At 38.0% G+C, this 16,023-nt stretch overlaps 1 protein-coding gene across 4 annotated transcripts in view; it reads right to left on the minus strand.

The window, feature by feature from the left end:
* UNC13C (unc-13 homolog C) overlaps positions 1-16,023 on the minus strand; it is a 152,409-nt gene that overhangs the window by 89,551 nt on the left and 46,835 nt on the right. For all 4 annotated transcript variants that reach the window (XR_012634452.1, XM_074916653.1, XM_074916652.1 and 1 more), the window contains 3 exons: positions 12,127-12,198; positions 7,885-8,104; positions 416-643 (listed from right to left, as the gene is read on the minus strand). Coding sequence is in view for 3 of the 4 variants with exons in the window: in XM_074916653.1 (XP_074772754.1) it covers positions 416-643; positions 7,885-8,104; positions 12,127-12,198 (520 nt within the window). In the remaining variant the exon portion in view is untranslated. The remainder of the gene's footprint in view (positions 1-415; positions 644-7,884; positions 8,105-12,126; positions 12,199-16,023) is intronic.

The raw sequence follows: 16,023 nt of genomic DNA on the forward strand, positions 1-16,023 counted from the left end.
GTTAGTCAAGCCACAAGAACTGATGATGAGTTTCAGACTAATGGGGTCTGGCATTGCAAGCTGCAGTGTTCCCAGCATTACAGTCATTAAAAACCCATAAACACAATTGTGAACTTTAACTCTTGCAACTGGTGGCAGAAAGTTCAGCACTAGCACAGGAGATACTGGTAAAATAGAGGAGAAACAACAAGACCATTTACTTACCTTCCTTCCTAGAGAGTGGAATTATCAAGTAGTTTTGCCAACAGCTGTAATTTAAAACTCTTCCAGTTAACGTGCTATAAATTCATCCGTTTACAGATGCACCAAGTATGCCACTGAACACACTGTTCCAGCTCTAATTATAATAAATCTTATTCCCAAACCATGAGACTAGGAAAGAAAAAGCTCTTAAACAGTTCAGAAGAAAACTTACCCGTGATGGTTATTTTTGCCGACCATTTGGATGTTCCATCCAAAACACATTGTTTTGCTGCTTTTGTATATTGTACAAAATCTTCTTTGGAAATATTAAACATTTGCTGGATCACTTCAAACACCTCTGGTCTATTTTTCTCTCTAATCTTCATTCTTTCCTTCATAGCACTAATAATATTCTGTGTTTTATCTTCTGCACCATGTTTGGAACTTTTCTCAGCAGCTCCTGAAATAACAGAAAAGGTCAATACTTTAAATTAAAAAGTTTTTTCTTGGTTCTTTTTCTCCTCTAGAGTCTCCAGCCAATTCTTGGCATTGCAGCATTCAAAGGAGATGTGTGTTTCATCTGGATAATATCAAACCTCTTATATTTATTCTTTGTGACACCTAAAATTATCAATTGATTTAGTATAAGATGACAGGTTAATACGCAACTTCAGTCAGGTATGTGTTATAGCTAGAAATGTTTATCAAATCAGTACTATTCACTACTGATCACTACTGTGAAAACATCTGAACACGTGAGTAACTTCTCTTTCATAATTAGACAAACTGATTCTTCCAGAAAGGTGTGTAGAAGTGTGCAGTATCTGGGTCTGTCTGCTCTGTACTTTGCCTGTTACTAGCTAAACTTCAATAATTCTTCAAATAATATCTTAATTTTTTTTTTCTAATAATTTCTTTTTTTTTTTTTTTTTTTTCCTAAGTCAGCATGACATAACAATATTTTCATTCTTTTGTCTCTTTCCTTTTGGAGTAGGATGGTACAAGAAACCACACTTGGTTCATTAGGACAAAAACTTTGAATAGAAACAGTATTTAAATCAGATCATGTTTCCACCTCATTTTTCAGAGAATTTTCAGTTTGACAGGAAAGACATTAATCTAGACACCTGCTATGCCCTGACACAACGTAAATCTAAAGAACAGTAGAAAGAAACAGGCATAGCAGCTTCAGACACATTCTTGACTGCTTCCAGATACAGCTCAGTATTTGTTGATGCTGCCTGCACTAAGCTTTTCATTCCTGCCTGGAACAGCGTTCATTAAAAAAAGAGTTGATTATCACGTAAATCCATTCAACGAAGCATTCAGAATCTACTGAATGCAAACATTCAGTGGATTTAAGCATTTGGATTAGTTTGGGACTACCCTAACTGTCAAACTTTCCTGTGACGCTGAAGGGACACCCTCACGCCGGATCAGTAGTGCACTCTGCCCCTTCTTCAAACATCACGGCCTACTTCACAAAGCTCGGTGTTAACAGGGGAACCTTCTGATCGGTATTTATTATAAGCCACTGTTTCATGCTCTATCTCCCAAAGTGTAGACATGACATTATAGTCAGGTTGCAGCTGAGCAGATTTAAGGGAATGCTTTTCCATGAATTCTAACACTGGAAGCACCTGGGGAATTTCTGCAAGGAATACTACGTCTAGGAGACACAAAGAAGGTTCTGGAAAGAGTAAGATGGAGACAGAAAATCTTATGAAATCCAATTTTTCAAATTCATCGTACTAAGAGTGATGTGAACCTGCATCATCCTGCTCTTAAGAGCTGCAGGCCATGGACAGGATTCAAGGGAGACAACGATAGTCTCCTTCCTCTTATGAAATAGAAAGGTGCAGATGTATTAATAGATGTAAACATCATGGAAGTAGAAATTAGAGAACCTTCTAACTAAAACCAATATGTTTTCAGGAAAGAAAAGTATTGCTTTGCTACAAAGGCTTGTGACATGCCGATGGAACCTAACGACAGAACACAGCTATTGCAGGATCAGTTCTTGCTCTCTTGCCAATACATTGGAAATGATCCATAACTCAGAGTGAAACATGACACACACTTTGTTGGACTCTAATGGCTGGACTCTGTGATCTTCAAGGTCTTTTTCAACCCAAACCACTCTATAATTCTGTTTTTACAGTACAACCACATGTCAGCGTTTTAAAAAAAGGAAGATAGCTGAGCAGCAGGCATTAAATTGTGATGTTAAAACTCAATCATTAGACACCACACCTGTGCCTGTGTGGTATTAACCTTCAGGGGCTTTTGGAAAACTCTTCTTGAGTGACACACAAGAAAATAATATATCACAGGTATGGAATAGACATGTTCCTCTCTCCAGTAAAATTGTCATTATTGATCATTTCAGTGAGTATATGATGATAGTAGAAGAGATCAAAGGATATTATCTACGTGAGAATAACTTCTAGACTGTATTAACCTGTGGTGGTATGTCAGGTCTATCCTACAAAATGAGTATGGAAAACAAAGGAAATACTCAGGTGACCTGTTGATTTGTCTAGAACATCAAAGCCACTGCAGCTTTTATTGGTTAAAAACCCACCCAAACCAACCAAACAAAAAGAGCAGAAGGAGGCCATGCTCTTACAGGTTTTATTCACAGCTCTTCCCAGGAGAGCTCTGGAGAGATTTCTCTCTCTAAAAATCACAGCTGATTTCAGAGGCCCTTTCAAAGCCAAAAGTGAAGATCTTATAAAATGTACTTTTTCTGTCAGAGAAAAGTGTTTCTGATCAATGTCTGTACAACACATATTGTACTGGAATAACCTAAGTGTACTCTTGGAAAAACCCAAACGTCCATCTTGCAGTTGGGTGTGAAGAAAGAAGCATCAGACTTACGTGGTCAGAATGGTATTACAAATATCGGAAGCAAATATTTAAACACCTGCAGTGCTAAACAGGTTATTTCAGCTCTCGATGAGACTGATCTATAAAGCAAGATGCCGGAATACTACAAATTTTATAATCAATGACATATCACCACTCGCTGTATGTACTGCTGAATTTTAACTGATGTTGCTAAACAGTACTGGAGGGTTCATGGCAGCGAGTGTGACAATCATCAACATCATCACTAGCAGCAGTAAGTACTTTACCCTTCCAAAAGGTTGTGAAAACATCATCCAGCTAGCCATACGCAGCTCCTGGGAGGATCTAAGTATTATTATTCCCTTTAAATGGATAGTAAAATTAAGACAAATTTAAGCTGAATAACTCGCTATGCAATCAGAATTCAGATTCTGACTCAGATTTCAAAATTCAGATATTTCAATCCTGAAGAGGAACATAGTTCTTTCTCTATGATACCATCAAACACTATTATGTTCTTTTGATGGCATTTTTTTTTTTTTGGGTCACTCTCAGCCTAAAATGTCTAAAGAAGAGATTATCAACACATCTAGAGAGCTGGATCTTTCAGCATAAGATCTCAGTGAAGTCCTACAAAACAATTCATGCTTTGGTCTTCACTGTTTTCATGGTATCTGAATGTTTCTTAGCACATCGGAGGATGAAAAAGAGAGAGAGATAGTAAAGTAGAAGGGCCTAATATAAGATTGGAAAAGTCTGGGATGAGATACCAGATTGTCAAAAAAGCTGATTTATGTGGCTTCTTCAGGGTGTTTTCTATAGCTACTAAATAATGAAAAATCCTGAAAACCTTGGTCTGAGTACCTATTTTTTTTTCTGAATGCGGAAAACTAAAGTTCTAGCGATTAAGGATTTTCCACACTGAAAAATTAGGGATTAGTAGAAAATGAAGCAAATGCTACCGTGAAACCAAACACCAGTTGAATTCTCTAGTGATTTTATAACAAGAGAGGTGATTGCTGAGCTGCCTGGAAAGTGTGACAGGTGGTTCTTGTAAGATGCAGGAAAGCAAAATTTTTCATTTTTTCTTATTTTCTGCCCTTCCTCAAAAAGTACAGATACAACTTCGTAACCAAATGATAAAGGATGGACCCAGTCTGAATGGCAATAATGTATTCCTGCTGAAAACCTTGCTGATTATTGAGACAGTACAAACAAAATTGGAATATGGGTTAAAATGCAACTTTAAATTTTAGTGGAAAATCAGCATAGCCTCCTATTTATACTAAATTATTTACTGTAGCTATTTTGACATCCTCTGTTGCTGACAATCTATCAACAGCTATTTTCATGCAGTATTGATCAGACTAATTAAGACAATATCGTAACTTCCATTGCACAGTAAGTTAACGAGCCCCTTTTACCCCAGGGAGTGATACAAACTCAACGTGACTGAAATCAATTCTGATTTAATATTGCACCTACTACTAAAGAGGGATATCTTGTTGAAGATGAGAGCTCTAATGAAAGTACTACTGATTTTTTTTTAAACCTAATTTGGAACAAGCTTAGATATTGACCTTAAAGAGCTTGAGATGTTAATTCATTTCTACAGTTTACATTAGAAATCATTACATATTTAAAAAAAAAAAAAAAAATCACAGAAGCTTGGAGGCCAATATATCCTAGTGATTATGAGATGGCCAAAAGGACGACTGTGATAAAAATAATCCGAGCGAACCACATTCATTTCACTTTATGATACTGTAGGATTCAGTCAGATTTCTTAGAAATAGAGATTTAACCAACTGCACCATTCAATTCATTTTTCTAATGGAATGTTAAATATTTTTAACATATAGTACATGAATTCCATTTTAAAGTAGTATAATATTCAAACTCACTGAACAATTAATCTGTTGCAAAAAATATGACAGGTTTACTCTTTCAACACTCAGCTGTTCAACGTTACCAAACTGTTGACACCACAGATAGCTGCCAATCCTATTCATTCTTTGAAGGCGCTCTCTCAACCTTAGCATTTATGTATTTGTAAAAATATGCTAAAAATATTCTAAGAGCTCTTAGAAAGTTACCAGCAGCTTACTTCCTTGATAGTGGAAAAGGTGGAACAGGAAGAAGTGTGGTCAGCAGGTGAATATCACCCCCCAGGGAAAGGATCCCTAATTCTGAGTGGCAATGGCAGCTCAGCCCCTCCATGGCAGCATACACTCTTGCTCAGAAGGGGGTGAACCATGACCAGATGCCAACAGAAATACAAAGGCATTACATTCGGGCTTAGCCAGCTTGAAAGTTGCTTTCCAGTGTGTACAGTGACAGGAAATTTCATCACTTGTAAGAAGCCCCAGAAGTTAGAACCTCTCTAGCCATTCTCTATTATGAGAAACCACAGACTAGATGAGGATTCCAAGAAACTCGTAACACTGACGCTGTCAGGGACATGGTCTTGGATCTTGCTTTTCTCACAATACTTTTATAAATGTGCAGAAATAGCTTTAGTAACAATTCCTGTTTAAACTGTGATTCTCTCAAACAGCAAAAATAGATTAAAATGCTAGACTTTATATATGCCAGCTTCCACAGGCATCTCAGGAAGTTTTCATTTTTCACTCTGCAAACTTCTGCAGGAATGAGAATACAAAGACTCAACTGCTCTTTTCTCTGATAAAAATGAATCCAAATCTTAAAGGTCAGATCTAAAGATTTTAAAGTCAGGGGTGATTGGATGTGAGGTACCTCTTCAGAATATGTCCCTGGTCTGTGTTGTGCTGTATTTAGTAGAGTGCACTACAGGACAGATGATCCATGAGACAGAATCAAACCTGAAGTATGAAAAACACCCAACTCCCTGTAATGTAATTCCAAAAGGGCAGAATGGCAAGCAGTGACTACGCTGGGAAACCTGGTGGAACAGAGGAGGGTTTTCACACATATTTGGTGAGACAAGAACCACCCAACTAACAGCAAGAGAAGGGTTCCTCCAAACAGAAAGGCATGGTTACGATGTTCATAACCATTTGATCTTTACAATACTTCATTACAGCACTGTTAAATCAAGATGTCAAGCATTTGCCGGGAGCCACAAGTGAGAGTCCTGGCAGTCTCTCCAGATGCAGCAACGTCCATCGAGTAAGCTTCAATTACACCCACTGCCATCCAGACAGGCACGTTTTGAGGCCCCCCATAAGATGAATCCCACATTCCAGTTTGAGAATATCAGAATCAATTCAGTACCCTTCCTCCATGTTCTCATCCTCCTGTACATAAATAGTGCTAAACAAGATGTGCTTAAGGGGAATGACTAAATTTAGGAAACCTATTTCTACTACATACTTCCTCCATCAACTTAACGAGCAGTTAGTTGGCAAGTGACTTGCACATATCCTGTTGCCAGCAGAAGTACAAGCTCATCATTCTTTCAACTCATTTTCATGCCTCTAAGTCCAGGTAATACAAGCCAAGTGATTCCCAGCAGAACTAGGGTGTCAAATGACTACTTAGAGAGACATCAGTGGGCCTATGTGCCATTAATTATTTTTTACTAGTCTTAAAATGTACCTGGAATGAAATGACACAAGTAGTCAGTAAGAATGAACAGGAACTGACATTATAAAAGTGTAAGTTCTTTTGTTACTGTCCGGGTAGCAGAAGTTATTTGCATTTATTGAAGAAGCTACTCACTAGTAACTACTTTATACACTTTTGAAAACTCACCACCAACTACTGTATTAATGCTGCACAATATACTTTTATAATATTTGATTTTCAAAACAAACTTTCTTTTCTCGCTTGTGAAATAATGTCAAAAGCTTAGCTGTCAAACACAGCCCAGTTTCAGCCATAGTGCAGAATCACAATTAAGCACAATTAAGCAGTCTGATTTAGAAATTTGTCATTGTTTTATGTTCCATGGGGTCTGTTGCTCTGGGCAATTGTGATTAGTTGCTGAACAGTATGAATCTTGTGAATCCATCCCTCGTGACAGCTCCTCACATAGAGAACACAGGGCGAAGAAAGAAGACCTGACTCCAATATCTATGTACTTTTCCTACATGTAGAAACTAGATAAAACCTTAGGAACGTATCAACACTAAAAACCATGAAATAAATCCAGAGATCTAAAAGCCCCTTCCATTCCAAAATCAGAATATCAGAAAGTTTGCAGGTCTTGATTTTCTATTGTTTAGAATCTTGTGCAGTGATTGTGTCATAATTTAAGTATGGTTTAAATGGACCTTAGATTATTTTTGGAGGAAAATGTGTGGTGGCTGGAATCAATTTGGCCAATGAAAAAGCAAAGAAAAAGGTGGTTTCAACTTAATTCTAGTCCCAAAGGACTTTCTGACTAATGTTTTTTTCCCCTTACTCATACATGGTTCGGTATTTTGAAGGGGCAAGACCCTATTTACGGTTCCATGTTTTTGTCTATCCTATGGCATACTAATATGACTACAATAAGTATTAGGAATATTTTTTTTTAGCTCTGCTTTGACATTTCTGGTGTTCTGAGCTAAATAACACAAAGTGGATTTACATCACGTAACAAATTGATCTGGGTGATGCCACAGGCAGTGGAAAGTAAATGATATACCGATGGTACCAAACATTATTTTGTAACTGACCAGCAACATTCAGCAAGTTCCAAGGACAACAGCAAATTCACAACAGGTATTTCATAAAGTTTCTGGCTAGCTCCTCAGCCAATGACGATCAACATGCCTTCACTGATTTCTGATGCTCTGGCCCTTCATTTCAGGAAACATCTGAGTGTACACACAAAATCAAAAGGTGTGAACTACTGCAAAGCTTTAGCTGTCAGGAGATACTCACTCTGCAAACAGTCAGCATTTAGGAGGTCTTGGCACTTCTCATGGCATTTGACACCACACTCGGTGCATCTCATGCCTTGCCTGGCTATGCCCCAAAGTAGCCCTTCACATTCATAGCAGTATGTGGGAGTTGTAGCTGTCCAAACTTCAAAGTTATGAGGTGTAGTTGATGATATTGGATAGATCAAAGCCTGCAATGTCTTCTTGAAGACATGTATTTTCTGTTGGGTAAGAAAAAAAAAAAAAAAATCAATACTTTTTTTTCAAGTATTTTTTAATACAAGTGAACTGGAGCTAAACTATAGGTGATTATAGTGTCACAAAATATCAGAATATACATAGAAGTATAAACTAATTTGCAGAATACTGATTATACTGATTTATTAATTTTGCCTTCAACTTTGAAGACAAAAGAATCCTGGATGACCATTTTTACTGATTAGAAAGGAGAGTTTGGAGTCAGGTCAATCAATTAACACAGAGTCATGTATATTTTTTATATTTTGAGACAGAAATATAAAAAAAATCATTAAATTTACATTCATTGATGCATTTTAAGTCTACCTAATATTACTTCTGAATATTTAAATACTTCCTACTGGAACTGAGACACGCTGCACAAATGGACTTGGATTATATACAATGTTATCCTTCAATACTTACTGTTCATATAATCTCTGCATCAAATAGAAGTGGGTCAATTTTATAGTTCCATCTTGTCTGTATTCCTGTAATAGCAGATTTACTGCCTCCTTTTTAAGCACCAAGATGCTTTTTGCCTACGAACAAGAATGATCCATACTCTCAAAAATCCACACCCATTTCTTGGCCTCTTTTGCCTTAGGACCCGTGACCAAATGCAGTCAGACATTTCATGGGCACTGGATCCTGGCACCTCTGAGAATGCTGGAACTGAACTAAGAAAAGAAGCTGATCCAGCAGAAGAGACTAAACCAAATACTGAATTGATGTCCAGGGTGCTTGCTTAGTCTATCCCAGGCAATCAGCCACCTCGTAGCTCCCCTGGAAGCAGAGGTCTGCGGTGGGTTGATGGACGGGGCTAGGCATGGCCACGTAACTCGGAAAACTTCATCTCTGGCTATTTCTCCACCCTCTGCCTCCTATGTCACCGCTTACCAGCTACAGCGATCAGACAGAACTTTCAAAACCAAGCTAAAGTGAATTTATGTAGCTTGTTGAGGTATCACGTTTCCCAGAAACCAGCAGATCTCTGAAGATTTCTTTGCAGCTTACACTCTCGCCCTCCTGCACTCTAGCAGTATCAGTACAAACCCTGCCCGTTCACTCTGTGCAGCTTCATTGTTTTTTCACAGTATAGATAATTTTAGAATTTTGCCAGTAACCTTTACCTATTTCTGAAATGGCAGTAAGTAGTGAAACGTCACAGCTCAACAGGCCTTGAAATAAACATTTGAGGGTAAATGAAGTTTTCAGCTGAAAAGACACAACTTGCAGATTGGTTTTGCTGCTGACTACGATCTTTCCCTTGCTGTTAATAAAGCAACTACAATTATAAAGGAGAATTTTAATTATCATACTATCAAGAGGCTTTCGTTCCTACTACTCTTCTCTGTTTAAATGTATCTATTATATAGATTCACTGAGCTCTGGGCACGGCAACATTTAGCACTGTTAATCTACAGGAGGATTACTTAGTTATCTGCTCATCCTCTGAAGTGCAGTTCACTTCTGTTATGTACTACTTGAGATAACTTTTGCAATGTCATTGAGGTATTATTTTCACATACTTGCAGCTCTGTCTCTTTGTTCAGCAAAGCAATTAAATGAATCCTCGACTGAAAGCACACCTTTAAGTGTCACTGAAGTTAATCCTTTGACACTGCTTCAAATACCTTTGGAAGAGTGCAGGAGAACACACAAACTCCCTGTGTGGTCAACGTGTAACACCAGAAGGACAGCAATGGTGGGTGGCAAAGCTCACAGCATTTAACCTCAGGTTTCAATTTTTGGAATAAGTGGTTGATTTTTAATACAAGGCAGTAGTTCAAAGAATCTCCATACTGAATTTAATCAGCCAAATAACCTGCTCCCCATCAGAGTCATTAGTATTCCCTCCAGAAAAAGTTGAGGGAGAGTAAAAACCAGAAAAGCCTTAATCAGAGGAATAACTTGCCCAAAGGGAATCTTCTTCCTTAACTGTCATTGGTGACTGCACTCATCCGGTTTTGTGGAGAGTATCCAAGAGTTCTTTTATGCCTGAAAATGTCTGTTCTTTTTGTTTTCAAATCTTGCTCTACTCAGTGTTAATGATGCCTTAAGGCATTAAGTTCTGCTGGCTACTTACAGCCCAAGTAGAAAAGCATTACCTTTCATTTGTTGTAAACATCTTGTAAGTGGTTTTACTGGCTGTGCCACTACATTTATCCTTGAAAGAGTACCCACTACCTTTTAGAACGTTTAGTGAGGGCTGGCATTAAACAAAATTCTCTTACTGACCTCTTTATTTTTTTTACAGTTTCTAAATTATATTTGTTGTCTCCCTTTGGACTTACATTTTTATTTAAAGATTTTAAGAGACATATCTATTTCTGGAACACAATTTTTCATGTGACCTGGTTCAAACATAGGCCAAAGAGTATAAAGGCATAAAAATACATTCAACTTATTTTTCCCTTTCCATTTCACCTGAATCATAGTTCAGTCGTTTCTCCTGATTGACAGCAAGCACTGGGGAAATGTTTGCATTGATCTGTTCTCTGGGATTTGCCGCCTTCTTTTTTCCTCCTCAACAGTATTACTTAAGTCAGAATCTGTAAGTGCAGTCCAAAATATTCTTTCTTGTCCTGCATTTGTTGGCAATTAATATTGTCTCCAGAAGTTCCAGCTTTAGCTCTCCAAAGTCAAAGCCTGGAAGTTTTTGCATGAGGGGAGGTACGTAAATTAATAGTTGAACCTGTGTTTATTGTTGTAAAAGGCAGCAATACTTAATAAATTGGTTTGTTTGGTAGTAAAGTATATGGAAAATCTTAGGGTCTCTTACTGAACTTAAGATATTTTTGCAGCAGCTATAACATAGATGGAAAAAATTTTTATTCTGTATGACTTGCATGGCATAAGTTTGTTCTTTATAATTTTCCCTCAGCCTTTAACTTCTTTTTAAGATTCCACAGTTCTTCATTCTATCAACCTTTGTTGCTATTTTGAGAAAACAGAACAAAATAACTGCTGCTCCTACTGAAAGATCATTTCAAAACCCAGCTGTTTCCTACCTCATCAATCCATCCCTGAACACCACCAAATTGTTCCTTTATGATCGCCATATAAGCACAGAAAGTTCACAATAAATCAGAGTGATGGATGTGTGCATACTTGTGCTACGGGTTTCAGTTCCCAGAATATCTGTCAACATATTCCACTCTTCCATTCTTCTACTATAAAGCTTAACAACAGTTTAAGAAAATTTCAGCACTTTTTTTTTTTTTCCTCACTGTGGGATTTATTCTAGAAGGCTATGCTTGCACTAGCAATTGGAGGAACACAAAAGGGGCCTTTATTCTTTCAAATTAGTGCTTTTGCTTAGTTCATACATGTAAATCTGCTTGCATCACGCTTCAAAAACTCATGACGGAAACTGCACTCGTATTTTTGTTTAAAATAAATTTCTTTTGCAAAATGTTAAGGCTGTAATGGAAAATGACAACGTACAGGTTTTACTAGCTATGAGAATATGATTTTTTAAAAGATCCTCCTGGTCACTTCTTGTATGAGTTAAATATTTCTTCATCTAGAATCACATGTGTTATTAGCAGGAGTTACATTTACAAAATCAAATAACGTCCCAGCAACCAACTGGGAAAAAAATCATCACACAGAAATCTTCTTGCAGAGCCCTGTCATTCTCATTGTGCTCACGGTGTGATGAAGAGGGACAGATGCTGAAAGACTGCAGGTGAAGCATGGTGCGGCTGGGCAACTTAAAATAAAAGGTTTCCCCAAGTAACTATTTTGTAAAACAAAGGTTTCCTGCTTAGTCTGTTCTGTCACGGATCTGAGTCAGCAGGAGCAACCCTTGTCTTGTCACTCTACATCAGGCAGCAAATTCTGCTCAAGATCCTTGAAAGTTCCTACACAACCAATAGAATGTCTATATACTCAGTTTTATCCAGTCTGGAGTGTCTAAGGCTGAAATAATTTCTGAAGAGCTTTGAATAAAACTTTCTCCGTGATTTAAATGACTGAACCTTGCCATGACAACACTTACCATTTCATCATCGTTTATGGAGGTCCGGATGAGCATGGCCATGGAGATACCAGATTTTCGAGCTGCAAGTGTCTGTTTAAAGCAAATGCAGAAGCTGTTAAAAGTTATACCAGTAAATGCAGTTGTACAATCTAATGGAAGGCAACCAGTACTTGATGATGCAATTGGATTTAAGCAAAACTGCAGGATTTACAAAACCTTTTGTGTTCACAGCATGCAACTTTTAAAGTTTCAGTACATAATGCAAGCACAATTTCCATCATCATGGCTGTTCCTTTCAGCAGTGCCTAGCTGAACTGCCATTTCTAATATAAAACCTGTTATTCAGAGGTTTATGACTCAGTTTTTTTAAGCCACAGCCTGTCACTTTTTTTTTCCTGCTTTGCCAACCAAATTAATATGGTACAAGGACAGGCATCCTGCCCTCATTTGGAAGCTGTCTCTGTCCACAGCAGCATCAGAGATTATTTTTGCAATAGTATTATGGTTTAAGTTGTCAGTCCAGATAATTTTTTGTAACTCACCGAGCATTTTTAAACTGTGTGTACGGATACAAAATGCTACTTGTCTTAAATAAAAAGTCTTTGGGAAATCTTAACATATTTTTTTCCTTAGAGGCAACATTCATCCAATACTATAAGTGGATGTATGGATAGATAGTCTGGTTCTTGTAAGGAGGAAAAAAGGTTGGAGCTCTGTCTCAGTCTGTCCTCTTTTGCCCACACGATGTTGGGGAGATACAAACACCTCCCAGTTCTGAAGACTACGCCACTGGTTGCAGAGACAATCTCATTTGCTCTAGCATAGCATGTACAAAGGCACTCAAGAGAAAGTATTTTTAATATACAATAAAAAAGGAATTTTCATCTTCCTTACTGCAATATCCCTGTAACTTAAATGGGTCCTTGAGAATTAATTAGAGAGTATAATGATCATAAAGAAAAAGACCCTGGCACGAGGAGTTCTGTGTGTTTTCAAAATAGTATTTCAACTCTGAATACCATTCTGCTATCAGTAGTCCTTCTGGCCCGACAGAAACAGATAAGATTTATTCCACTGTACAAAATATTAACCATAATACTGCTACATTACTGTATTTTATGTGCAAAATTGGGCTTGTACATCCTTCCCCAATTCTAAATCATTCCAAGTGTGCCTTTATACTTGTGCTTTATTTCTGTTCTCCCGGAAACCAGCATCTGCTTTGTCATACATTGCTGCCCTCATAGTTTAGCAGCATGAGGGGGATCAAATAAACCCCCCCCAACTGTAAGTCTATTGTAGCCTTTGTCATGATGACACAGATTTTCACCTTACTGTGAACTGAGTCTCTGTAGTCCACCATTATAGAGTTATTACAGCAAAAGTTTCAATGATATTTTGCATATGACATTCTTATTTTTGTGAAATACATATTGGGTCAGAAGCAATTTAGGTTTAAATCAGCAGAACCGCATCATTAATCTTTGGACGGAGAGACAATTCCAATTTCTTCCCTATAATTTTAAAATGGATTTTTTTTTTTTTCTTAATTTAGAGATATTATGACTTAATTTTAATTTTAAATGTTCACTTTCCCCTGAGAACATACCCATTCAATTTTCAATAAGTTTCCCTTGATAATAATTAAACTTGCTGATAGACACAAATTTATTAATCTTGTGAAACCAATTATAGGGTAAGAAGTCAACCTTGGCACAGAAATATTTGATTTGATTCATCACTGTCCTATTGCAGTTAATATTAGATGCAAGGAAACCCCTCCGCCTTTTTTTTTTTTTATTTTTTCTTTTAAACTCTCAGTGGTTTACCAAGCCTATGCCATTAATTTGCTATCAGTTTTCCCACTCTGTTATAAATAAGAGAATAATACTGTTTGCTCCTCTGTGAGAAGCTTTTCCTTCTATTGGTGTGCACCAGTGAGATTGACAAAGTGACAGGGAAGATTAAACAGAGCCCACACTTTGCTATTTCAAACTTTTTGTGACAAAACCTAATGCTATAGGACTGAAGGAATTAATGCCTCAAACATTTATCAACACTGAAAATCTCAAGGACAAGCTGTGGCCTTTGTGATTAGGCTAAGGAATGCCAGCACAGGAGGTGTGGGCTGTCCCAAAGGAAGCACATCCTTCTGGCTGCACTGTCCAATAAGAGAGAGAATTCCCAAAGGGGGGAACTGTAGCCCGTACGAGTGTTTCTCATCAAGTACAAGGACCGCTAATCACTGGCTCCATTCTGTACGCTGAAGAGATGATAAGGATTGAGAAGAGGTGAGCATCCTGCCTCAGAAGCTGGATGATTGCTCGAGAAGGATGAAGTCAGCAAAAATCTGTGGGAAGTGGGAGAGGAGTGAAGGCAAGGTGAGCATGATCACCGAGGGGGCTGGTGCACCCGTTCCCCCTCAGTGCACGTGCAGAACCATTGCTCCACCTTTTTCCTCGTCTCTCGTGGAAATGAGTTCATGGAGTATTTGCCTCTTTTGGACTAGTACGCTAATCAGCTGCTAAAATGAACTTAAAGGCGACAGAAAACTTTGCTGCGTGTGCACCCTCCACCCAAGATTATTGGACCAGAGATAACATTGGAACCTGGGGAAGATCTGGATTTGACTCTCTTCCTCTCCTTTCATTTTATTTTCTTTTCTTTCTCTTCTTTCTTATAGATTTATAAAGAGACCACGTTGCTTATTATCCTTCTCCATTAAGCTGTTTTTACTGCAAGTAAAACATTTCAACTGCTCATCTGGTGTCTGTTCACCTTAATTCAACCTGAGGGGATCACAGAACCTTCACGACTCTCTGGGCTCCCAAGTCCGGGTCAGGTCCTAACACCCACACATCAAGGTGAGAAATGGCAAGCAAAAATGTGTTGGGAAAGAAACAGTTTTCATAATCAGTAGAGTTTTAGGTTTAAAAAGATTCATTTTAAAAGTACCCATCTTCTGATCCCTCTTGAAGCACGGGTTTCCTCTACTTGGAAAGCTGCCATCTCCATTTACTCACCTACAGCATGTTAGCTCTATAGCTTTGACCTCTAGTCTTCGTGTCCCTTATACTCAGGAAGTGATTTGATCATTTAGGTCTAACATACACAATCCCAGCCATTCCAGGCTATAGAGCAACGTGGACTATTGTCAGGGCAGGAATACAAAGAGCATAACAACAACATTAGCCTTGAATACAGGGGAGGGAATGCTACTGTGTTCTGTCCTCCAGCAACAAGTCAAAGTGCATGAGCCAGCAGGAGAACTGCAGCTTCATGCTATCAGCGTAGGCCAATAAACAGAGACTCTTTCCTGTAAGCAAAAGGAAAGTAGGTAAGCAATTCTGACCCTGTCATGTGTCCTTGAGGCCCAGCTCTCCCAAGGGCCACTCCTGGAATCATGCAGCTTCACCGTTTTGCTCCTTAATCAGAAATGTGTCTAAAATCATAGTACAGTGTCCTATATAAAATAACAAAGCCGCAGAGGAAACAGATAATTAGGCTGCTCTTAATAAAGTGGTTGTCATGTTGGAAGGACAATAGAAGAAAGTGATATCTAGAGAGATTTGTGATAAACCAGTAAAGTTAACGGTCATCACATTAAATTTACAAGGAATTTTAGCGAAAAAACCTCACAAGGATTATTTCCATCTATGTATCACAGTCAGAATAAACTGCACCTTCAAGAGAAATCCCATAAATAAAATGTCTCTGTTCTGAAACATTCTGTAGTTGGTGATAATTCAACAGCTTGATGCACTGAACAGTCACTGAGCAGTGTCTGCTCCTCAGGAATGAAGCAAGGAGTGAGTGTTTCCTTAAATGAGAATTTGACCTGCAGAGTGTAGAGATCTCTATGTAGATACAATTACATCGTCAACATACAACAAATTTATTTAAAAAACCCCAAGC

The sequence above is a fragment of the Athene noctua genome, chromosome 13, assembly GCF_965140245.1.
Source record: "Athene noctua chromosome 13, bAthNoc1.hap1.1, whole genome shotgun sequence".
Lineage (NCBI taxonomy): Eukaryota > Metazoa > Chordata > Aves > Strigiformes > Strigidae > Athene > Athene noctua.